The sequence below is a fragment of the Chiloscyllium plagiosum genome, unplaced genomic scaffold, assembly GCF_037043375.1.
Source record: "Chiloscyllium plagiosum isolate Xiang-an unplaced genomic scaffold, Cpla_swu_hap1 HiC_scaffold_41, whole genome shotgun sequence".
Classification (NCBI taxonomy): Eukaryota; Metazoa; Chordata; class Chondrichthyes; order Orectolobiformes; family Hemiscylliidae; genus Chiloscyllium; species Chiloscyllium plagiosum.
Genome location: NW_028270179.1, coordinates 40,812,553 through 40,837,408, shown reverse-complemented (window position 1 = coordinate 40,837,408; position 24,856 = coordinate 40,812,553). Strand labels below are relative to the sequence as shown.

The 24,856-nt window shown below is 44.0% G+C and overlaps 1 protein-coding gene and 1 long non-coding RNA gene across 3 annotated transcripts in view; one reads left to right on the top strand and one right to left on the bottom strand.

Annotated features, from left to right (window-relative positions):
- The first annotated feature begins 337 nt into the window (after window positions 1-337).
- LOC148138254 (uncharacterized) overlaps window positions 338-24,856 on the top strand; it is a 63,680-nt gene continuing 39,161 nt past the window's right edge. Inside the window, exon 1 of the long non-coding RNA XR_015754059.1 lies at window positions 338-570. This is a non-coding gene — a long non-coding RNA (uncharacterized LOC148138254). The remainder of the gene's footprint in view (window positions 571-24,856) is intronic.
- On the bottom strand, window positions 4,986-24,810 carry LOC148138255 (perforin-1-like). 2 transcript variants are annotated; one of them, XM_087981920.1, is made up of 2 exons: window positions 24,688-24,810; window positions 4,986-6,918 (listed from the first exon to the last, which is right to left on the bottom strand). In XM_087981920.1, exon 2 carries the CDS (start codon window positions 6,886-6,888, stop codon window positions 5,164-5,166), a length of 1,725 nt encoding a protein of 574 aa, XP_087838046.1. In that variant the 5' UTR covers window positions 6,889-6,918; window positions 24,688-24,810; the 3' UTR covers window positions 4,986-5,163. The 2 variants fall into 2 exon arrangements, with proteins under 2 accessions (XP_087838046.1, XP_087838045.1); XM_087981919.1 differs by lacking the exon at window positions 24,688-24,810 and adding an exon at window positions 21,138-21,263.

Genomic DNA, 24,856 nt, shown 5'->3' with positions numbered 1-24,856 from the left:
TGCTCTTTTTCTCAGTGTGTGGTAAACAGGGTCCGAGTCGATGCGTTTGCTGATAGACTTCCGGTTGGACTGCCCATGCTTCTAGGAATTCTCATACTTGTCTCTGTTTGGCTTGCCCGAGGATGGGTGTGTTGCCCCAATCGACGTGGTGTCCTTACTCATCTGTATGTAAGGATACTTGTGATACTTGCTGAAAATGTGTTGCTGGAAAAGCGCAGCAGGTCAGGCAGCATCCAGAGAACAGGAGAATCGACGTTTCGGGCATAAGCCCTTCTTCAGGAATCCTGAAGAAGGGCTTATGCCCGAAACGTCGATTCTCCTGTTCTCTGGATGCTGCCTGACCTGCTGCGCTTTTCCAGCAACACATTTTCAGCTCTGATCTCCAGCATCTGCAGACCTCACTTTCTACGCGTGATAATTCACCGGAGGCTCACTGATGATGTTACCTGGCATGGTGATGAACAGTCTGAAAATGAAACTTTCCACTCAGAGAGCAAACTTGCTTCTCAAACCAGAAGTTTCAATTACAAACAGGAGGGAGTAACAGGAATGCAGAGGACTGGGCTCATGGTAAGTCCCTTGGTGGTTTGGATGAGCAGAGACATCTCGGTGTCCGTGTGCATGGATCCCTGCAATTTGCCACCCAGGTTGATAGGGTTGTGAAAACGACATACAGTGAGTTAGTTTTTATGAATAGAAGGATTATGTTTCAGAGCCATGATGTTATGCTGCAGCTGTACGAAACATTGGTGCTGCCACACTTGGAGTATTGCATACACTTCTGGTCACTGCATTATAGGAAATATGTGGAAGTTTTGGAAAGGGTTCAGAGGAGATTTATTGGGGTGTTGTCTGGTATGGAGTGAAGGTCTTAAGAGCAAAGACTGAGGGAGTTGAGGCTGCTTTCATTCGAGAGAAGGTGAGAGGTGACAATTGAGACATATGAGATAATCAGAGGATTAGATAGCGTGTACAGTGCGAGCCTTTTTCCTCAGATGGTGACGGCTCGTACGAGGGGACGTAGCTTTAAATTGAGGGATGATAGAAATAGGACAGATGTCAAAGGTATTTTATTTACTCGGAGATAGTAGTGGTCTGGAATGGCCTGCCTGTAACAATAGTAAACTCGCCAACTTTAACAGCATTTAAATGGTGATTAGATCGACATTCGGATGAAAATGGAATAGTGTAAGTCAGATGGGCTTCAGACTGGTTTCACGGGTCGACAGGACATGGAGGGACGAAGGGTTTGTACTGTGCTGTAATGTTCTATGCTCTAAATTACACATGATGCGGGTCACGAAAATGTTCTCTCAGATGCTTTATAGCGGGTTTTAAAAGCAAAATGCTGATACAAGATATTTGAAATAGTCATACAGGATAGCCTTAATTGTCATGCGCACTCAAACGACTGCGGTGAAAAGTTGGTAATGACGCCTCTTGGTGTTAGCTTAGCTCACGGAAACCTATTGCAGGTGCTTTAGGTGTTCTTGAGGATTTAAGTAGTAGAAACAAGGAGAAGTTGTCGATCCTGATTTCAGTAACACCTCTGAAAGGTTTCCACACGCTGGAAGGGAGGTTGCAGAGAAGCCAGGTGGAGTTGGCAAATTGAACACATAATTGGCTTGATGGTAGGAAGCAGATGGCAATGGTGGGTGGATGCTTGTCACATTGGAGCCCGGTGACCAGTGGATTGCCTCAGGGGTCAGTGCTGGGCCCATTGTCGTTTTGTCATCGCTGTCAATTATTGGCAGGAGAATGCACAAGCCATGATTCGTAACTTTGCAGACGACATGAAAATAGGCGATAACATGGGCAGTGAGGAATGTTATCAAAATTCCATCAGGATCCCGATCAGCTTGGAAAGTGGGCCGAGAAATGGCAAATGTAATTTAATTTCGATGGGTGTGAGGTCTTGCATTTTGGAAAGTCAAATCAAGGTCGGAGTTTCATGGTGCATGGCAGGGCCTTAAATAGTGTAGTGGAACAGAGGGACGTTGGAGTTCAGGTGCACGGTTTTATGAAGGTGGTTTACCAATGGGTAAACAGAGCAGTGAAGAAGGCTTAGAATATAGATAGAACATAGAATACAGAACAATACAGCACAGAACAGGCCCTTCGGCCCATAATGTTGTGCCGAACATTTGTCCTAGCTTAAGCACCCATCCATGTACCTATCCAATTGCCGCTTAAAGGTCGCCAATGATTCTGACTCTGCCACTCCCACAGGCAGCGCATTCCATGCCCCCACCACTCTCTGGGTAAAGAACCCACCCCTGACATCCCCCCATACCTTCCACCCTTCACCTTAAATTTATGTCCCCTTGTAACACTCTGTTGTACCCGGGGAAAAAGTTTCTGACTGTCTACTCTATCTATTCCTCTGATCATCTTATAAACCTCTATCAAGTCACCCCTCATCCTTCTCCGTTCCAACGAGAAAAGGCCTAGCACTCTCAACCTATCCTCGAACGACCTGTTCTCCATTCGAGGCAACATCCTGGTAAATCTTCTCTGCACCCTCTCCAAAGCTTCCACATCTTTCCTAAAGTGAGGCGACCAGAACTGCACACAGTACTCCAAATGTGGCCTAACCAAGGTCCTGTACAGCTGCAACATCACTTCATGACTCTTGAATTCAATCCCTCTGCTAATGAACGCTAATACACCATAGGCCTTCTTACAAGCTCTATCCACCTGAGTGGTAACTTTCAAAGATCTATGAACATAGACCCCAAGATCCCTCTGTTCCTCCACCTCACTAAGAACCCTACCGTTAATCCTGTATTCCGTATTCTTATTTATCCTTCCAAAATGGACAACCTCACACTTGACAGGGTTGAACTCCATCTGCCACTCCTCAGCCCAGCTCTACATCATATCTAAGTCCCTTTGCAGCCGACAACAGCCCTCCTCACTATCCACAACTCCACCAATCTTCGTATCATCTGCAAATTTACTGACCCACCTTTCGACTCCCTCTTCCAAGTCATTAATAAAAATTACAAACAGCAGAGGACCCAGAACTGATCCCTGCGGAACTCCACTTATAACTGGGCTCCAGGCTGAATATTTACCGTCTACCACCACTCTCTGACTTCGACCGGTTAGCAGTTTTCTATCCAACTGGCCAAATTTCCCTCTATCCCATGCCTCCTGACTTTACGCATAAGAATTTGACATATTGGCATATTGACTTTTGGTATATTGGCAGTTTTCAGTTAGGACATTCAGTGCTCAGTTGGGAAGTTATTTTGCAAATGAATAGGAGGTTCGTGAGGCCGCTCTTGGAATATTGTGTTCACGTTTGTTCACCTTGCTATAGGAGGGGTCTTATTAAACTGGAACGAGTGCCGAAGAAATTTACAAGAATGTTGCCAGGACTTTTATGGAGAAGGTGGACCAGCTAGGGTTTTCTTTTTTCTTTAGAGCACAAGACACGAAGTGGGAATCTTATAGAAGTATATAGTATCATGAGAGGTATGGATAGGGTGAATGTACTCAGTCTTTTTCCCCAGGGTTGGGGAATTGAGGATGAGCGGGCATCAGTTTAACGTCAGAGAGGTAGGAGTAAAAGGGAGCCCGAGGGAAATTTTTGGTTTACACAGGTGCTGCCAACACAAGTGGTTGAGGTGTTTTCATTAATACTACTTAAATGGCATTTGGACAAATAAAAGGCCAGGAAAGGTTGAGAAGGATATGGGCCAAGTACAGCGAAATGGGGCCTTTCTACATGATGTAGACTCAGTGGTTAACACTGCTGCCTCACAGCACCAGGAACCCATGTTCAATTCTAGCCTTGGGCGACTGTCCGTATGGAGTTTGCACATTCTCTCCGTGTCTGTGTGGGTTTCCTCTGGGTGCTCCAGTTTTGTCCCACAAGCCAAAGTTGTGCAGGTTAGGGTCAAATTCTCTCCCATCCTGCACAACCCCAATGCACCCAATCCCTTTTCAATTCACTCCCAGGCGACACAATCACCAAGGACCCAAAGCACTTAAATCTCACACCCACTTTATACAATCCCATCTGACCAAAACCCCTTCCCGTTCACTCCTACCCAATGGACACAAACGACTTCCAGTTCTGAGGAAGGATAGCAAGACCCAAAATGTTAACTCTGATGTCTTCTTACAGATGCTGCCAGACCTGCTGAGCTATTCCAGCAACTTTGGCTTTTGTTCCGTTCCCGTTCTCATTGGCTCTGCACAATCCCAATGGACCCAAACCCATTCCTGATCATTCCAATTCTACGTAATCCCAATGGACCCAAACCACTTCCTGCTCACTCCAATTCAACATCATCCCAATTAACCCAAACTCCTTCCTGTGCATTCTTATTCTACACGATCCCAATAGACCCAACGCCCTTCCTCTTTGCTGTTGTTCTACGCAATCCCAACGAATTCAAACCCCTTCCCATTCACGCCTACACTACTCTGATCCCAACGGATTCCAACCCATTCCAGTTCACTCCCACATTTCTCAAACCCCATGGTCTGAAGCCACTTCGCTTCCAACCCCAGTCCACCAATTCCAAATGGACCCATCTCCCTTCACGTTCACCCCCATCCCACACAAAGCCAAGGGAGCAAAACCCCTCCCAGCTCGCTCCTGCTCTATGCTCATGTAATGCACTGAAAAACCTTCCATTTCACTCCCGCTCTCTGCAATCACTATGCACGCAAGCATCCGCCCATTTTCCCCAATGTACCTTTTTCCTAGGTATTACTATGTTCGTGAGGAAGTTAAGCTGATCCTTGACCAGCTATTGCACCAATGTATCACAGCTAAATTTGTCCTGGGTTCAAATTCACCTGTTGCAACCAATGTCTTAACAGTTGCCTTTTCTTTTAAGTGTAATTGTGCCAGGACGCTTTTTCTTTTTACCCCTACCCCCCATGCCCGTTATGTACAGCCCCACAGCACTCCACAAGCTCGCTGAACGAGTGTGCCCGTGCAGACAGATCACATGGAACAGGCTAAATGCACAGAGTTAGATTTATTGAGAAAGTGTAAGATTATAAAGATGCACCTGCTTGTGAACTGAGCTGCTTGCACGGTTGGAAAAAGCCTTCAACGTTTCGATGTAATAGCATAGACGGCGCTTACAATGCTGCAATGGTGTCTGGGAAAGACACTGTCGGAGGTAAAGGTAAGGGGAATTAGATAATGGGGATTGGCGATTTGGAGCGGGTGTTCGGGAAGTGTGTGTTAAGAAGGAGGGTGCGGTTGGTTCCACCCAGGGCAGTGGTGAAGGGCACACTGCCAGGACCAGGCGTGTAATCCTGGCAGGTGGCACCACCCAGGTGCAGGCCGCAGGTGAAGGTGTAGGCATAGGTCACCTTGCCGTACTTGAGGTAGCAGACCTCACAGTGGTTGCCGGAAGTCAGTCTGACCTGGCACTTGCCCAGGAGGTCATTGTTGCTGATGTCGTCCTGGTCCCAGACTTCGATAGTCAGCTTGTGCCCGCTCTCTGCCTTGACCTGGCCAAGGTCCAGCTTGGCGTTCCACCTGGGGTTGTTGTTGCCTGAGATCACCGAGGTCCTGGCCTGCGCCTGGCCGTACCTGACCACCACGTAGCCGTCGGTGCCCGAGAAGACGTCCCCCCAGAGGTCCCGGCCCTCCTGGACAGTGACCACTAGGTGGCCCAGTCCCTTCACCTTGGAGCAGCAGTTGCGGTCCACACGGCTGTCCTCGCGACACAGGCAGGAGCAGGGTTGGCGCGGATCACGGTAGGACCCGTGAGGGCACCGAGAGCCCGCTCCACATTTCTGGGAGAGGGCATTATCCATGATGTACTCACTGATGTAGCGCCGCAGGTTCTTCTGCCTGAGGTCGCCAGCGGGCAGCAGGTGGTGCAGCGGTGCCAGGGCATAGCGCACAAGGCCCGGGGAGGCGAGCAAGCTGTCCATCCAGCGGGCGAAGGCCATGCCATCCCCGGAGAACAAGAGGTCGGCCCCTTGCCGGGCCCGGCCTCCCATCACCTCCGTCTCCCGGTCACTGAAGGCCTGGTGGAAGTTGTCATGGTGCTTCATGGAGCGCGCCTTCTCCTGGCATCGCTTGTAGCCCGGTGAAATTGTGGTGGTCAGGCCCACCGTGACACTGGCCTCCACCGACAGGCAGTCCTTCACCTCCTCGGTGGTATAGCCCTCGGATGCTGCCTCGCATGTCCGAATAGCCGTCACGTCCTTGTAGCGCCCGCCCAGCTCCACTGACTTGAGGTAGTGGGTACCGTAGGTAGCCACCAGCTTCTGATAAGGGTACTTGTCATGACCAACAGAGCTGGCTGGGAGTTTGGAGAGAGAGTATTGGAAATCGGGAGACAGAAGGGGCTTTTCCTTCACCCGATACTGGTAGTATCGGCATTGGAACTGGTGACTGGCGAAACTGTAGTGATCACTTTGGGAGCGGCTGGTGCCAAACTCCACCATCTTGGAATGGGATCCAGCCAGCACCACATTGACACCGACTTCGGGCGTTTGCACAGAGAGGTCTGCATGCCAGTTGTTGGTGATGGAGGAGCTGGTGGACTCTGCCAACTTTGCGGCCGATCGGTAAAGCCGGCTGGAGACTGAGCGCCGGCAGGAGCTCAGGGTGCGCCAGTCCACCAGCGAGATGGGCAGCCGTTGGCGCACGTCATTGAGCAGCTCATTATCGCAGAGAGTGCAGCTCCCGTTGGCCGTGTGCCAGGTGTTCACGTCAATGACGAAGGCTCCTTTGGGCTGCAGGGTCACCACGTCATAACCCTGCCCTGCCAGCCGCGCCCCCGGCACAAATCCGGCATTGCGGCACTCCTCGGTGATGCTCATGGTGCAGGCACTCAGGGCACCCCGGAAGAGCAGGCAGAGAAAGAGAAGAGTGCCCAGTTGTGAATTCCATTCTGGCATTTTGCTCCGCTGGTGAGTCCAATAGCGAATCTGCAAGAGTAACAGTGAACATCTTAATTTGACAGATTTATGAGCAGCATCATTCCTTCAGTGGTTGGTGAAGATCTGTTTCTTAACGTGACACATTTGTGAGCCAAAATTAAGTGTTGTCATATGCTGTAGTATGTACATTTTGAAAATCTGTTTTCTTTATTTGACATATTTAAGAGGCTATTGAGACAGGTGTGATATTTTGTATAGGTGTCGAAGTTCTGCTTGCTTAATTTGGCATATTTATGAGCTGTTAAGAGATTCTTATTCTATTAAGTGTGTGATGAACTCCTGAATGATATATCTACCAGATTGATGACCTGTTAAGTGCATTATCCTGTCTTCAATGGAGTTTGAGCATAGATGCGCGCTAAACATGAAGGACGTGTGAGCTGTGAGTAATTCTATGCTTCTTAAATGGAATTTGATGTTCATATTTTCTTAATGTGACAGACGTATGAGCTGTCAAAAAATATGGCATTTTAAGTGTGTCAGTCATTTTTTTTTTGCTAAATCTGAAACGTGGGTAAATTGATACGACGGGAATGCCATCTTACAAGCGTATTGATAGACTGGCCACTTCATTTCACATATGCCAGAGCTGTTAAAAGGGAGGGGGGAGGGGGGTTGTTGAAATTCTGGTTGCTTAATTTGGCAAATGTTGAGATTTCAAGATCTGCGTGCTACTTTTAGTGGGCAGTAAATTTCTGCTTGTGAAATTCAACAGATTTACAAGATGTTGAAATCAGTCTCCAATCTCAAGTGAGTTTTGACTTTCCGTTTGCTCAACTTGACAGGTTTATGAACTGTTCAAGAGGTTTGCTCTCGTAAGTGGGTGATGGGCATCTGTCTTCTTAATTTGATAGATTCACCATTTGTTCACTTAATTTCACATATTTATGAGCCAAGAGAGGTATTATGCCATGTTCTGTGTTAGTGAAAGACTTCTTTGCTATTTTAGGTAACTAGTAATTATGACATTTGCTTATTATTATTGCTTATTATGACATTGTATGAGCTGTAAAAGTGCATTCTCCAACCCGAAATGCTAGCCATGACGAATGATAGTGAGCTTCCTAAATTTGCTTAATTTGACGGATTTGTAAGAATTCACAGCAGAATTTTCTGTTAAATTGTTGGTGAAGACCTGCGCACTAGATCTGAAAGTTTTCTGAGGGGTCACCAGAAAGTGCCATCTAAAATTATTCAATTTACTCATGGGATGTCAGCAGCACTGGCTGGCCAGCGATTATTGACCATCTCGAGAGTGGACGATCAATGTCAGTGTGGCATTTTAAATGGGCGGAGCAGATACGTTTGCTTAATATGACCAATTAATCGGCTGTTAAGAGCATTAGGAGAAAGTGAGGACTGCAGATGCTGGAGATCAGAGCCGAGGGTGTGTGGTGCTGGAAAAACACAGCAGGTCAGGCAGCATCTGAGGAGTAGGTGAATCGACCTTCCCGGCATAAGCCCTTCCTCAGGAATGATTCATCCGAATCTGTAAAGAGCATTGTCCGAACCTGAGTGAGTGTTAATGATGCTTGTGTGAACCATAACAGATTTATGAGCTTTGATGGGGAGTGCAGTCCTTAAACGAGAGGGAGAGGCTGAATAGGCCGGCGTTGCTTCTCCTGGGGCATCAGATGGCTGAGAGGTGACCTGAAAGGTTGATAAAGTCATGAGGGGCATGAATAGGACAAGTAGACAAGTTCTTTTCCCTGAGGTGTGGGAGTCCAGAACTGGAGGAGCATAAGTTTAAGGTGAGAAAGGGAGACTTAAAAGGTACCTGAGGCATAACTTTTTCACGCAGTGGATGCCTGCCTGCCTGGAATGAGGAAGTGGTGGGGGCTGGTATAATTACAACATGTAAAATGCATCTGGATGGCTATTCGAATAGCAAGAGTTTGGAAGGACATTGGGAATGCAGGCTAGATTAATTTAGGGTATCTGGTCAGCGCGGGAAAGTTGGACTGAAGGGTGTGTTTCTGCGCTGTGGATGTCTATGGCTCCATGAGCCACACTGGGTGTTGAAAGCCAGATTGTTTAATTTGACAGATTTATGAGCTGTTCAAAGCTTTCTGAAATTTTAAGTGTCACTTGAAGACCTGTTTGCTAAATCTCATAGGTTTACAGACTACTATGGGCAGAATGTTAACTTTAATTTAGTGTTGATGGACAATTCATTTAATTTGATTTGAATCCCTCGATTACGTTCGTCTCCGTAACTCACTGTTGTGTATCTCTTATTCGATATATTAATCACCCTCAACACCTCAAATGGGTTCCAGTCTATAACTCTTTCAGGACTATCTGTTGCTCTGACACCACGTTGAACCGCTCAATTACATTCCCATCTGTAACTCACTCCCAGCCACCTGTTATTCTATCTTAGAATCATCATAAATCCCATGATTAGTTTCCAGTCTGTAAGTAAATCTCAGGAATTTGTTGTTAAAAATTTTAAACCATCCGAAAGCCCTCGATTAGATTCCAGTCTGCAACTCACTCACCTGTTTTTCGATATACAAGCAACCTTGCCCCTCTCAATCAGATTCAAGGCCATAACTAAATCCTTAGAATATGTTATTCTGTTTGTAAACCACACTGAACTGCCGAAATAATTACAGTCTGTAACTCACTAAAAGGTATCCTTATATGTTATATATAAACCACCCTGATCTCTTCGATTAGATTCTAGTCTATAACAAATTGGGAGATATCTGTTATTCTGTACATATAAAACACCACAAACCCTTGGACCAGTTTCTAATCTGTACATCATTCCCAGGTATCTGTTATTCCATGTTTAAAAACGCCTGAGCGTTAATTAAATTCCAGCCTGTAAACCAATTCGAGGTATCTGTTATTCCATACACAAACCATCGCAAACCACTTGATTAGTTTCGAGTCTGCAACACAGTCCTGGGTACCTGTTATTCTGTGTACAAACCACCCAGAACCTCTTGACAAAACTCCATTGGGAAACTCACTCCCAGACATCTGTTATTCTGTACATAAACCACAAATCAGATTCCAGTCTGTAATTCAGTTCTGTATACCTGTTATTCTCGATTTCAACACCAGTCTGTACATCTCTAGACTGGAACTCACTGCTGGTCATCTGTTGTTATGTACATAAAAAAACACGACAGCCTGCAATTCATTCCAGGCTGTAACTCACTCCCCGGTATCTGTTCTCCTCAGTATAAGGCACACAGAGTCCCTCGATTCGATTCCGGTCTGTAACTCACTCCTGGGTACCCATATATAGAACATTACAGACTCCTGGATTAGATTCCAACCTGTAGCGTATTCCCATGAATTTGTTATTCCAAGTTTAATCTACCCTGACAGCGTAAATTAAATTCCACTTTGTAACTCATTCCAGGTATCTATTATTCTATTCATAAAAACAAATTGAGCCCCTCGTCGGGATTCCAGTCCCTAACTCACTCCCAGGTCCTTGTTATTCTATGTGTAAACCACCTCGAACACCTCGATTTGATTTGATTCTGCAACCCACTCCCAGATATCTAGTATTCTCTATATAAACCACTACAAACCTATTATTTATATTCCAGTCTGTAACTCAGTCCCAAGTATCTGTTGTTAGATATCTAAATTATCACACTTCACAGGATGAATTTCCAATTTGTAACTCACTCCTGTGTACCTGGTATTTTACATATAAACCACGCTGAACACCTCGAATAGTTTCAAGAAAGTAACTTACTCCTGAGTATCTGTTATTCGACATACAAACCATCTTAAACACCTCAATTGGATTCGAGTCTGTAACTTACTCTGCATAGAAAACACCCTGAACACCTCCAATAACTCTGTTATGTAACTCACTTCAAGGTATCTGGTATTCTCTTTATAAACGATCCTGCAACCCTTCATTTGATTCCAGTCTGTACCTCAGTCCTGGGGATCTGTTATTCCTTATGTCGACCACCCTGAACACCTCAATCTGATTTCAGTTTGTAATTCACTCCCAACTATCCGTTATTCTCTCTCCTAACCACCTTAAACCCCTCGATTGGATTCCAGTCTGTAACTTAATTCCCAGCCATCTGTTATTCTCTCTCGAAACAATGCTGATACTCTTGATTACATTTCACTCTGCAAATGTAAATTCTAGCCTGTACCTCACTCCTGGGTATCTGTTATTCTATACAGAAACAAACCTGAACCACGCCACTGGATTCCAGTTGGCAGCTCACTCTCAAATATCTGCACGTGAACCGTCCTGAACGCATCAATTAGATGCCAGTCTATAACACCCTCCTACGCATCTGTTATTTGAATAGAGTCCAGCCTGCAACGCAATCCCAGCTATCTGTTAGTCTGTGTGTAAATTACCTGGAACACCTAGATTACAATCCAGTCTGTAGTTTACTCCCAGGTATTTATTATTCTATATATAAACCACCCGGAACACCTCGGTTAGATTCCGGTCTGCAACTTACTCCAGGGTAACTGTTATTCTACATATAAACCACCCCATATCCCTCAATTAGATTACGTTTTGTAACTCATTTCCCTGTGTCTGGTCTTCTGTTTATAAATGATCCTGAAGCCCTTCATTAATTCCAGTCTATTCCAGTCTGTTATTCTGTGTATAAACCATCCTACACCCCTCGATTAGATTCCAGTCAGTAACTAATACCTATTATTCTCTATGTATGCCATCCTGTACATCTCGACTGGATTCCAGTCTGTAACTCACATCTGATTATGTGTTATTCTACATATAAACAACGCTGAACTTCCAGTCTGTTACTCACTGCCACGTATCTGTTATTCTGTCTAAAAACTGTCAGAGCCTTCGAGTAGATTCGAGACTGTACTTCACTCCCCCATCCGTGTTATTCTGTGTATAAACCATCCTGAACCCCTTGACTTGATTCCAGTGGGTGCCTCACTCCCAGATATGTGTTATTCTGTACATAAAGCACCCTGAAATCCTCGACTAGATTCCAATCTGTAGATCGATCTCGGTATCTGTTATTCTGTACATATAACACCCTAAGCTGAAAATGTGTTGCTGGAAAAGCGCAGCAGGTCAGGCAGCATCCAAGGAACAGGAGAATCGACGTTTCGGGCATAAGCCCTTCTTCAGGGATGCTGCCTGACCTGCTGCGCTTTTCCAGCAACACATTTTCAGCTCTGATCTCCAGCATCTGCAGTCCTCACTTTCTCCTCGAAGATATAACACCCTAAGCCCCTCGATGAGATTCAAGCCAGTAACTCACTCCTGGGTTATCTGTTATTCCACATGTAACCTACCCAGATCACCTCAATTAGGTTCCAGTCTGTACCTCATTCCCAAGAATCTGTTTTTCTGTACATAAACCACCTTGAACAACTTGAGTAGATAACAGTCTGTAACTCACCCCCCCCACCCCCACCTCACCCAAGCCGGGTTTCAGCTATTGTGTTTACAGACTGCTCCAAACCCCTCAAAATTAGATTCCAGTCTGTAAATCAGTCTGTTATTTTATATATCAAACAACTTGTATCCCTCGATTAGATTCCAGTCTCCGACTCTCTCTCAGACATCTGTTATTCTGTATATAAACCACCCTGAACAACACGAACATATTCCAGTTATTTAACTCAGTCCCGCCTAACTGTTATTCCATGTGGAAACCACCCTGACTCACTCGATAAGATTCCAAGCTATAACTAAAAACTAGGTATCTGCTATTCAGTACATAAACCACACAGAAACTCTCGATTAGCTTTCCATCTGTGACTTAGTCCCGGACATCTGTCATTCTATAGCTAAAATACCACAACCCCCTGGGTCAGATTCCAGTCTGTAACTCATTCCTAGGCACCTGTTTCTTTATAGAAAATCCTGCCAAATCCCTCGATTAGATTCCAGTCTGTAACTCACTCCAAGTACCTGTTACTCTAGATATAAACCATACCAAATCCCCAAATGAAATTCCAGTCTGTAGCTCACTCCCAGGTATCTATTATTCGATAATTAAATCATCATAAATTCCAGCATTAGATTCCAATCATTAAAATAAAATCTCCCAGGTATCTGTTATCCCATTTTAAACCATTGTGAATGCATCAATTAGTATCCAGTCTGTAACACTTTTCTGGGTATCTGTTATTCTGTAAGAAATCATCTTGAAAGCCTCAGTTAGATTCCAGTTCGTAACTCACTCCCAGGTATGTGTTATTTTATATATGAAATACTCCGAACCCCTCGATTGGACTTCAGTCTTTAACTCCCGCCCAGGTATCGTTTATTCTATATATGATAGAATATGTGGGTGGCACGGTGGCACAGTGGTTAGCACTGCTGCCTCACAGTGCCAGAGACCCGGGTTCAATCCCACCTTCGGGGCGACTGACTGTGTGGAGTTTGCACGTTCTCCCCGTGTCTGCGTGGGTTTCCTCCGGGTGCTCCGGTTTCCTCCCACAGTCACAAAGATGTGCAGGTAGGTGAATTGGCCATGCTAAATTGCCCGTAGTGTTAGGTGAGGGGTAAATGTAGGGGTATGGGTGGGTTGCACTTCGGCGGGTCGGTGTGGACTTGTTGGGCTGAAGGGCCTGTTTCCACACTGTAAGTAATCTAATCTAATCTAACCATTCAATTGGAGGCACAATATGTTACCAATCGCGGGTATCTGTTATTCTCCATTATAAAAAACCCTGAGCCCCTCGATTAGATTCCAGTTTGTAACTCACTCCGAGGTATCTGTTATTCCATGTATAAACCATGCCGAACCCCTCAATTAGATTCCAGTTCATAACCAACTCCCGGGTATCTGTTATTCTACAATGAAACCACCCTGAATCCCTCGATTGCATTCTAGGCTGTAACTCACTCCCGCGCATCTGTTATTCGATGTAAATATCATCCTCAGCCCCTCAATGAGATAACCACCTTTAACTCACTCCTGGGTAACTGTTATTCAACACACCCATCGCCTAGACTATCCCGAGTATCTGTTATTCGATATAGAAGTCAACATAAATCCCACCATTAGATTTCATTCTGAAAACAAAATCCCAGGCATATGTTAGTCAATTTTTAAATCATCTGGAGGACCTCAATTAAATTCCAGTCTGAAAGTTAATCCTGCGTAGTTGATATTCTATGTTGATAAAGGATCTTGACCTGCTCAAATCGATTCCCGTCTGTGACTCCATCCCAAGTAAATGTGATCTTGTATGTAAACCACCTGAACCCCTCGATTAGATTCCAGTCTATAACGCACATCTAGGTATCTGTTATTCTATATATAAACCAACCCGTAACACTCCATTATATTCCAGTCTGTAAGGCACTCCCGGGTATCTGTTATTCTGTATCTGAACCACCCTGAACCTCTCGATTAGATTCCACTCTGTATCTCACTGCCGGTTATGTGCGATGTTGTATATAAACCACCCTGAACCACTCGATTACATTCCAGTCTCACATCCAGGTGTCTGTTATTCTGTAAATGGACCATCCTGAACCCCTCAATTAGACCCCATCTGTAACTCACACCCGGGTATCTGTTATTCAGTATCGACACGACCCTGAACCCCTCGATTAGATTCCAGTCTGTAACACAGTCAAGGTACCTGTTATTCTAAATACAAACCATCTTGAACACCTCGATTGCATTCCAGTCTGCAACTCCTTCCCAGGAATCTGTCAGTCTGCATATAAAACCTTCGATGAGATTCCAATCTATAATTTATTCCCGGGTGTCTGTTATTCTGTATGTAAACCACCCCAATCCCCTCGATTAAATTCCATTCTATACCTCACTCCTGGATATCTGTTTGTCTGGATAAAAATCCTTCGATTAGATTCCAGTTTATATCTCCCTCCTGGGTATCTGTTATTCTGTATATAAATCACCTGGAACCCCTTGATTAGATTCCAGTCCTTAATGCACTCCGAGCATCTGTTATTCTTTATATAAACCTCCCCAAACCCGTCGATTTGTTTCCAGTTTGTAACTCGCTCCCGGGTATATGTTATTTTGTATATAAATCACCTTAAACCCCTCGATTAGATTCAAGTTTGTAACTGGCTCTAAGGTAATTATTATTGTATATTTAAAGCAGATTAGATTCCAGTCTATTCTCAGTCTCAGGTATGTGCTATTCTGTCTATAAACCATCCTGAACGCCTCGGACAGATTCCAGACTGGAACTCACTCCTGCCTGTATGTTATTCTATACATAAAGCACCCCGAACCCCTCGATTAGATTCCAATCTCTACCTCACTCCCAGGTATCTGTTATTGCATACATAAAATACCACAATCTCCTGGATTAGAGTCGATCTGTAACTCATTCCCAGGTAACTGTTATTCCATGTGAAACCCTGAACCCTTCAATTATATTCCAGGCAGAAACTCACTCCCAGGTATGTGAGATTTTATATTTAAACCACCCTGATCCCGTTGAGTAGATTCCAGTCTGGAACTCACACACAGATACGTATTATTCTACACAAAAACGAACGTAAAACCTCAATTCAATTCCAGTCAATATCTCACTCCCAGATACTTATTGTTCTGTATATAAACCACCCCAAAACCCTCAATTATACTCCAGTCTGTAACTCCCTCCCGGGTATCTGTTGTTCTGTATATAAACCACTCCTAACCTCTCGATTAGATTCCAGTCTGTAACTCACTCCCGGGTATCTGTTGTTCTCTATGTTAACCACTCCTAACCTCTCGATTAGATTCCAGTCTGTAACCCCCTCCCGGGTATCTGTTATTCTGTATATAAACCACCCCAAAACCCTCAATTATACTCCAGTCTGTAATCCCTCCCGGGTATCTGTTGTTCTCTATGTTAACCACTCCTAACCTCTCGATTAGATTCCAGCCTGTAACTCCCTCCCGGGTATCTGTTATTTTGTATATAAACCACCCCGAACCCCTCGATTAGATACCAGTCTGTAACTCCCTCCCGGGTATCTGTTATTCTGTATATAAACCACCCCGAACCCCTCGATTAGATTCCAGTCTGTAACTCCCTCCCGGGTATCTGTTATTCTGTATATAAACCACCCTGAACCCCATTTGATTTGTGTCTGTAACTCACTCCTGGATATCTGATATTCATAAAGCATAAAGCACCATAAACACCTACAATAGATTCCAGTCAGTAACTCACTCCCACATATGTGTTATTTAATGTCTTAACCGCCCCAAACGCCTCGATTTGATTACTGTCTGTACCTCGTTCCTGGGTATCTTTTATTCCACACAAAAAGCACCCCAAACGGCTGGATTAGATTCCAGTCTGTAACTTATTTCTAGGTGTCTGTTATTCTATGTTTAAACTACAACAAATGCCTCAATCAAATTTCCAGTCTGTAACTCTCTTCCGGGAATCTGTTCTTCTGGATGGAAACCATCGCATTCTCCTTGATTAGATTCCAGTCTGTAACTCCCTCCCGGGTATCTGTTAATCAGTGTATAAACCACCCCGAACCCCTCGATTAGATTCCAGTCTGTAACTCCCTCCCGGGTATCTGTTATTCTGTATATAAACCACCCTGAACCACTTGACTGAAATCCAGTCTCTACATCACTCCTGGGTATCTGTTATTCTATATACAAACCATCCTGAAACGCTAAATTAAATTCCAGTCTGTAATTTACTCCCAGGTATGTGTTTTCTTTATTTTTAAACTACCATGAAAGTCTAGATTAAATTCCCGTCTTTAACGCACGGCCTTTCAATTGTTGTTCTACATATAAACCAGGCTGTACACCTCGATTAGCGTTAAGTCTGCAACTATCTCCAGGCATCTTTTATTCCATACATAAAACACACTGAATTCTTCGGTTCGATTCCAGGTTGTAACTAAATCTTGCTTATCTGTTATTCTGAACATGAACCACCCTGAACCCCTCGATTAGATTCCAGTTTGTAACTCACTCCCAGGTATCTGTTATTCTGGACATGAACCACCCTGAACCCCTCGATTAGATTCCAGTCTGTAACTCACTCCTGGGTATCTGTTATTCTGTATATAAACCACCCCGAACCCCTAGATTAGATTCCAGTCTGTAACTCACTCCCGGGTATCTGTTATTCTGTATATAAACCACCCTGAACCCCTCGATTAGATTCCAGTCTGTTACTCACTCCCGGGTATCTGTTATTCTGTATATAAACCACCCTGAACCCCTCGATTAGATTCCAGTCTGTAACTCACTCCCGGGTATCTGTTATTCTGTATATAAACCCCCCCGAACCCCTCGATTAGATTCCAGTCTGTAACTCCCTCCCGGGTATCTGTTATTCTGTATATAAACCACCCCGAACCCCTCGATTAGATTCCAGTCTGTAACTCACTCCCGGGTATCTGTTATTCTGTATATAAACCACCCCGAACCCCTCGATTAGATTCCAGTCTGTAACTCACTCCCGGGTATCTGTTATTCTGTATATAAACCACCCTGAACCCCTCGATTAGATTCCAGTCTGTAACTCACTCCCGGGTATCTGTTTTCCGATACATAAAGACAACTGAACCCTTCGATTAAATTCCAATTGTAAACTCAGTCCCGGGTACCTGTCATTCTATACATAAACCCCCCGAACCCCTCGATTCAATTCCAGGCTGCAACTAAATCCTGGCTATCTGCTATTCTGTACATAAATCACACTAATACCTTCAATTAGATTTCAGTCTCTAACTCACTCCAAGGTGTCTGTTATTCTATATATTAACACCACAAACCCCTGGATTAGATTCTGTTCTGTAAATCATTCCCAGATATCTGTTATTAATTTTTTTTAACTGCCATGAATTCCTCGATTAGATTAGTCTGTAAATCACTCCCAGATACGTGTGATTTTATGTTCCAACCACACTGAAACCCTCGATTTGATTCCAGTCTGTAACCCACTCCCAGGCCCCTATTATTCGACACATAAACCACCCTGAAACTCTTGATCGATTCCATTGGGTAACACACTCCCACATTTATGTTATTCTGTACAAACACCAATCTGAACCCCTCGATTAAATTCCAGTCTGTATCTCATTCCTCGATACTTGTTCTTCCATCCAAAAACAAAATCCTGAAAACTTGAATTGGATTGACGTCTGTAACTCACTCCTGGGTAACTGTTATTCTATATACAAACAATCCCAAGTCCCTCGATTAGATTCCAGTCTGTAACTCAATCCTAGGTGTCTGTTTTTCGAGGTATAATACAGCACAAATTCCTGGGCTGATTTCCAGTCTGTGAAGCATTCCTTGATGTCTGTTATTTCATGTCAAAACTGCCCTGAACCCCTCTATTAGATTCCAGTATAAAAGGCATTCCTGGTTGTGTGTAATTTTATATCTATGTATATATACCTTGAACCCCTCGATTAGATTGCAGTTTGTAAATCACTACTGGTTATCAGTTATTCTGTAGATGAACCAACCCAAACCCCTCAATTCGGTACGAGTCTATAACTCATTCCCCGGAAATTCGATAAACAAAACACCTCAAATGCCTGGATGAAATGCCACTCTGCAAATCAATACTGGGTATCTGTTATTTTCTCTCTCAACCACCCTGAACCCCTTAATTAGAATCCAGGCTGTAACTAACTCTCAGCTACCTGTTATTCTGTGAATAAACGACCCTGAACACCTCGGCTGGATTCCAGTCTGTAACTCACTCATGGGTATCTCTCATTCTTCATATAAACCACCATAACACCATCGATTGTATTCTGGGTCTGCACATCACTCCCAGGTATGTCATATTCTTTAGATAAATCATCTGAAACTCTCGATTAGACTCCAGCCTGTACCACGCACTCAGGAAATACCACCTCGACCCCTCAATTACATTCCGGTCTGTAGCTCACTCCCAGTTCCCTATTATTCTCTATATATAAACTGCCCCGGAAGCACCGAACTCGATTCCATTCAGTACGTCGTACCCAGATATGTGTTATTCTTTACCTAACATACCCTGAAAACCTCGAATGGATTTCAGTCTGTAACTCAATTCTGGACATATCTTATTCGATATCAAAGCTACCTTTGACCCCGCGATTACATTTCTGTCTGAGACTCACATCTGGGTATACATTATTCAATAGATAAATCACCCTGAATCCTTCGATTCGATTCCAGGCTGTAACTAAGTCCTGGCTGTCTGTTATTCTTTCCATAAACCACACTAAAACCTTCGATTAGATTCCAGGCTGTAACTCAGTACCAGGTACCTGTTATTCCATACGTAAACTACCCTGAACCCCCTCGATTAGATTCCAGTCCGTAACTAACTCTCAACAATTTTTTATTCGGTAAATAAACGACCCTGAACACCTCGCCTGTATTTCAGTCTGTAACTCACTCCTGGTTATCTCTTATTCTACATATAAACCACCACAAAACTTCAGTTGTATTCTGCATCTGGACATCACTCCCAGGTGTCTCATATACTTTATATAAATCATCTGAAACCCTCGATTAGATTCCAGGCTCCACCACACTCCCAGAAACCTACCACCCCGAACCCTTAATTAGATTTTGGTCAGCAGTTCGCTCCCGTTACTCTCTTAATTTTTATGTATAAAGCCCCCGGCAGCCTGTGACTCGATTCTAGTCAGTAATTCATTCCCAGATATGTGTTATTCTGCACATAAACCGCCCTGAACACCTCGAAAGGATTTCAGCCTGTACCTCAGTTCTGGATATCTCTTATGCGATTTCGGAAACACCTTGGATCCCTCGATGACATTCCAGTCTGAAACTCACGCCCGGGAATATGTTGTCCTATACATAAAACACTCTGCGTCCTTCGATTCGATTCCAGGCTGTAACTAAATCCTGGCTGTCTGCTATTCTTTCTATAAACCACATTAAGCCCTTCAATTAGATTCCAGTCTGTAACTCACTCCCGGGTACCTGTAATTCTCCATATAAACCACCCTGAACCCCTCGACTGGTTTCAAGTCTGTAACTCACTCACAGACCCCTATTATTACGATATTTTAAGCGCCCAGAAACTCTTGGCTCGATTCCAGTGGTTAACTCACTCCCATATATGTGTTATTCTGTACATAAACTAACCTGAGCCCCTCGATTAAATTCCAGTCTGTAACTCACTCCTGGATCCCTCTCCTTCTTTCCAAAAACCATCCTGAAAACTTGAAACGGATTGAAGTCTGTTACTCACTCCTGGGCAACTGTTATTGTATATATAACCCACTCTGAAGCCCTCGATTAGATTCCAGTCTGTTACTCCCTCCTGGGTATCTACTTTTTTGCATATAAGCCACCATGAACCATTCATCTAGATTCCAATCTGCCACTCACTCCAGGGTATCTGTTATTCAAGATATAACAGACCACAAATCCTTTGTTTGATTTGCAGTCTGTGGAGTATTCCCATATGCCCGTTATTCCATGTAAAAACGACCCTGGAATCCTCGATTAGATTGCAGTTTCTGAATTACTACTGGTTATCTATTTTTCTGTATATATACCAAACCAAACTCCTCGATTAGATTCCAGTCTGTAACTCATACTCGGGTATCTGTTATTCCATATATAAAACACCACAAATCCCTGGATTAGATTCCAGTCTGTAAATCACCTCTGGGTATCTGTTATTCCACGTTTAATCTATCCTGAAAGCCTCAATTAAATTCCATCTGTAACTCACTCCTGGGTATCTCTTATTATACATAGAAACCACCTCAAAACCTTCGATTATATTCTGGGTCTGTACCTCACTCCCAGGTATCTCATATACTTTATACAAACCATATTATACCCTCTATTAGCTTCCAGTCTGTACCTCACTCCCAGGAATCTACAACCCCAAAACTTCAATTATGTTCTGGTCTGTAGCTCAGTACCGGTTCTGTATTATTCTAATAAATCCCCCTGGAAACCCGGGACTTGATTCCAGTCAGTAATTCATTCCCAGATATGTGTTATTCTGTACGTAATCCACCCTGAACACCTCGAATGGATTTCAGTCTGTAAGTCACTACTGGGTATCCCTTATTCTATCCCGAAACCACCTTGGACCGCTCAATTACATTCCAGTTTGCAACTCACACCCGGGGATATCTTGTTCTACAGAAAAACCACCCTGAATCCTTCGATTCGATTCCAGGCTGTAACTAATTCCCAGCTGTCTGTTATTCTTTCCATGAACCGCACAAAACACTTCGATTAAATTATAGTCTGTAACCCAACCTTCGTATGTGTTAATCTGCATTTTAAAAAAAACCCTTGCAGCCGTCGATTAGATTCCAGTCTGTAACCGCCTCCCGGGGAGCTGTTGTTCTGAACATAAACCATCCTGAACCTCTCGATTAGATTCCAGTCTGTAACTCCCTCCTGGGTTCCTGTTATTCCATAAAAAAGCCACACCAAATCCCTCCATTAGATTCCAGTCTGTAACTCACTCCCGGGTACATTATTCTGTACAGAAACCCCCCCGAACCCCACGATTAGATTCCGGTCTGTAACTCCCTCCCGGGTATCTGTTATTCTGTATATAAACCACCCTGAACCCCTCGGTTAGATTCCAGTCTGTAACTCCCTCCCGGGTATCTGTTATTCTGTACATAAACCACCCTGAACCCCTCGGTTAGATTCCAGACTGTAACTCCCTCCTGGGGTATCTGTTATTTTGTATATAAACCACCCTGAACCCCTCGGTTAGATTCCAGTCTGTAACTCCCTCCCGGGTATCTGTTATTCTGTATATAAACCACCCTGAACCCCTCGATTAGATTCCAGTCTGTAACTCACTCCCGGGTACATTATTCTGTACAGAAACCCCCCCCCCGAACCCCTCGATTAGATTCCGGTCTGTAACTCACTCCCGGGTATCTGTTATTCTGTATATAACCCCCCCCGAACCCCTCGATTAAATTCCAGTCTGTAACTCACTCCCGGGTATCTGTTATTAGATTAGATTAGATTAGATTACTTACAGTGTGATAACAGGCCCTTCGGCCCAACAAGTCCACACCGACCCGCCGAAGCGTAACCCACCCAGACCCATTCTCCTACATTTACCCCTTCACCTAACACTACGGGCAATTTAGCATGGCCAATTCACCTAACCCCTGCACATTTTTTTTTTGGATTGTGGGAGGAAACCGGAGCACCCGGAGGAAACCCACGCAGACACGGGGAGAATGTGCAAACTCCACACAGAGAGTCGCCTGAGGCGGGAATTGAACCCGGGTCTCTGGCGCTGTGAGGCAGCAGTGCTAACCACTGTGCTACCGTGCCGCCCATTCTGTATATAAACCACCCTGAACCCCTCGATTAGATTCCAGTCTGTATCTCCCTCCCTTGTATTTGTTATTCTGTATATAAACCACCCTGAACCCCTCGATTAGATTCCAGTCTGTAACTCCCTCCCGGGTATCTGTTATTCTGTATATAAACCACCCCGAACCCCTCGATTAGATTCCAGTCTGTAACTCCCTCCCTTGTATCTGTTATTCTGTATATAAACCACCCTGAACCCCTCGATTGGATTCCAGTCTGTAACTCCCTCCCGGGTATCTGTTATTCTGTATATAAACCACCCCGAACCCCTCGATTAGATTCCAGTCTGTAACTCCCTCCTGGGTATCTGTTATTCTGTATATAAACCACCCCGAACCCCTCGATTAGATTCCAGTCTGTAACTCCCTCCTGGATACCTGTTCTTCCATCCAAAAAACGTCCTGAAAACTTGAATTGAATTGAAGTCTGTAAGTCATTCCTTTGTATCTGCTGTTCTGTATAAATATCACCCTGAGCAATTTAAATCAATTGCAAGCTGTAACCCACTCCTGGATATCTCTTATTCCATTATTAAACCTCACTCGGTTGAAGTCATGGCTGTAACTAACCCCAGTATATGTATTATTCCATATCAAAACCGCACCGAACCGCTCAATTAGATTCCAGTCCTTAACTCATTCCCGGGTGTCTGTTATACTATATTTAAACCACCCCAAACCCCTCATTGCATTCCAGTCCATAAATCACTCCCGCCAATCTGTTTTTCTATATATAATCTACTCTGAACACCTCGATTGAATTCCAGTCTGTAACTCGCTCCTGGATCCCTCTCCTTCCATTCAAACACCATCCTGAAAACTTGAAATGGATTGAAGTCTGCACCTTACTCCTGGGTAACTGTTACTGTATATGTAAGCCACCCTGAACCCTTCATTTAGATTCCAATCTGTCACTCACTCCCGGGTATCTGTTATACCAGATATCATAGAGCACAAATCTCAGGTTTGATTTGCAGTCTGTGGAGCATTCCCAGATACCTGTTATTCCATGTTAAAACTACCCTGGAACCCACGATTAGTTTCCAGATTCTATATCACTACTGGTTATCTGTTTTCCTGTATGTAAACCAAACCAAACTCCTCAATCAGATTCCAATCTGTAACTCACTGTCGAGTATATGTCATTCCATATATAAAACACCACAAATTCCTGGATTAGATTCCAGTCTGTAACTCCCTCCCGGGTATGTTATTCTGTACAGAAACCCCCCTGAATCCCTCAATTAAATCCCAGTCTCGAACTCACTCCTGGATACCTGTTCTTCCATCCAAAAACTATCCTGAAAACTTGAATTGAATTGAAGTCTGCAACTCATTCCTTTGTATCTGTTGTTCCATATAAAAACCACCCTGAGCAATTCAAGTCGATTGCAGGATGTAACCTACTCCTGGATATCTCTTACTCTATTATTAAACCTCACTGAACACATCGATTGAAGTCAAGTCTGTAATTAACCCCTGTATATCTGTTATTCTGTATTGAAACCATACCAAACCGCTCGATTATATTCCAGTCCTTAACTCAATCCAGGGTATCTGTTATTCTATATATAAACCACCCCTAGCTCCTCGACTATATTCTGGTCCATAACTCACTCCTGCCAATCTCATTTTCTGCATATCATCTGTCCTGAACTCCTCGATTAGATTTCTGTCTTTAACTCACTCCTGGGTGTCTGTTATTCTATATACAAAGAACATCACAAATCATTGGATTAGATTCGAATCTGTACACCATTCCTGGGTATCTATTATTCCATGTTTAAACTACTCTGAACGCCTCAACCAAATTCCATCTGTAATTCACTTTCAGGTATCTGTTATTTTCTTTATAACCCACCCTGAACCCCTTGATTAGATTCCAATCTGTAACTCACTCTTAGCTACCTGTTCATCTGCACATAAACGACCCTGGACACCTCAAATGGATTCCTGTCTGTAAGTTGCACCTGGATATTCTGTATCTAACCTATTATACTCATAAACCACCACAAAACCCTTGATTATATTCTGGGTGTGCACCTCACTCCCAGGTATCTCATATTCTTTAAATAAACCCCTCGATTAGATTCCACTCTTTAACTCACACCCAGGAATCTGTTATTCTCTACACAAACCACCCCAAACGCCTCGATTAGAGTCCAGTCTGTACATCGCTCCCAGGTTTCTGTTATTTTGTATATAAATCATCCTGAACGTTTTGATTAGATACCAATCTGTAACCCACTCCTAGGTTTTTGTTGTTTTATATGCATAAACTATTGCGAACTCCTAGAATTGATTCCAGTCTGTAACTCAGTCCTGGGTATCTGTTATCCTGTTTAGCACCATCCCAAATACTCAGCTTTCTCTCTCTGTAATGTGAAACCTGTCCTGAGCTGCTGATAAATTTGCCCTCAGTTTTGTATCCCTTTGTTCAGTGCTCGGTTTGCACGTACCTCAGTGCAGTGTTAACTGCTGATCCCCTCCGACCTCACACCAGCCGTGTCTGAGAGAGTGCAAAGGACAGGGAGGCCTGTGTTTTATGTTGTCTGACACAGCTCACTGGGCCCCAGCCTAAACCACATGCCTGAGTGCTTTCACTTTGGTCTGGTGTGACAGTAAGTG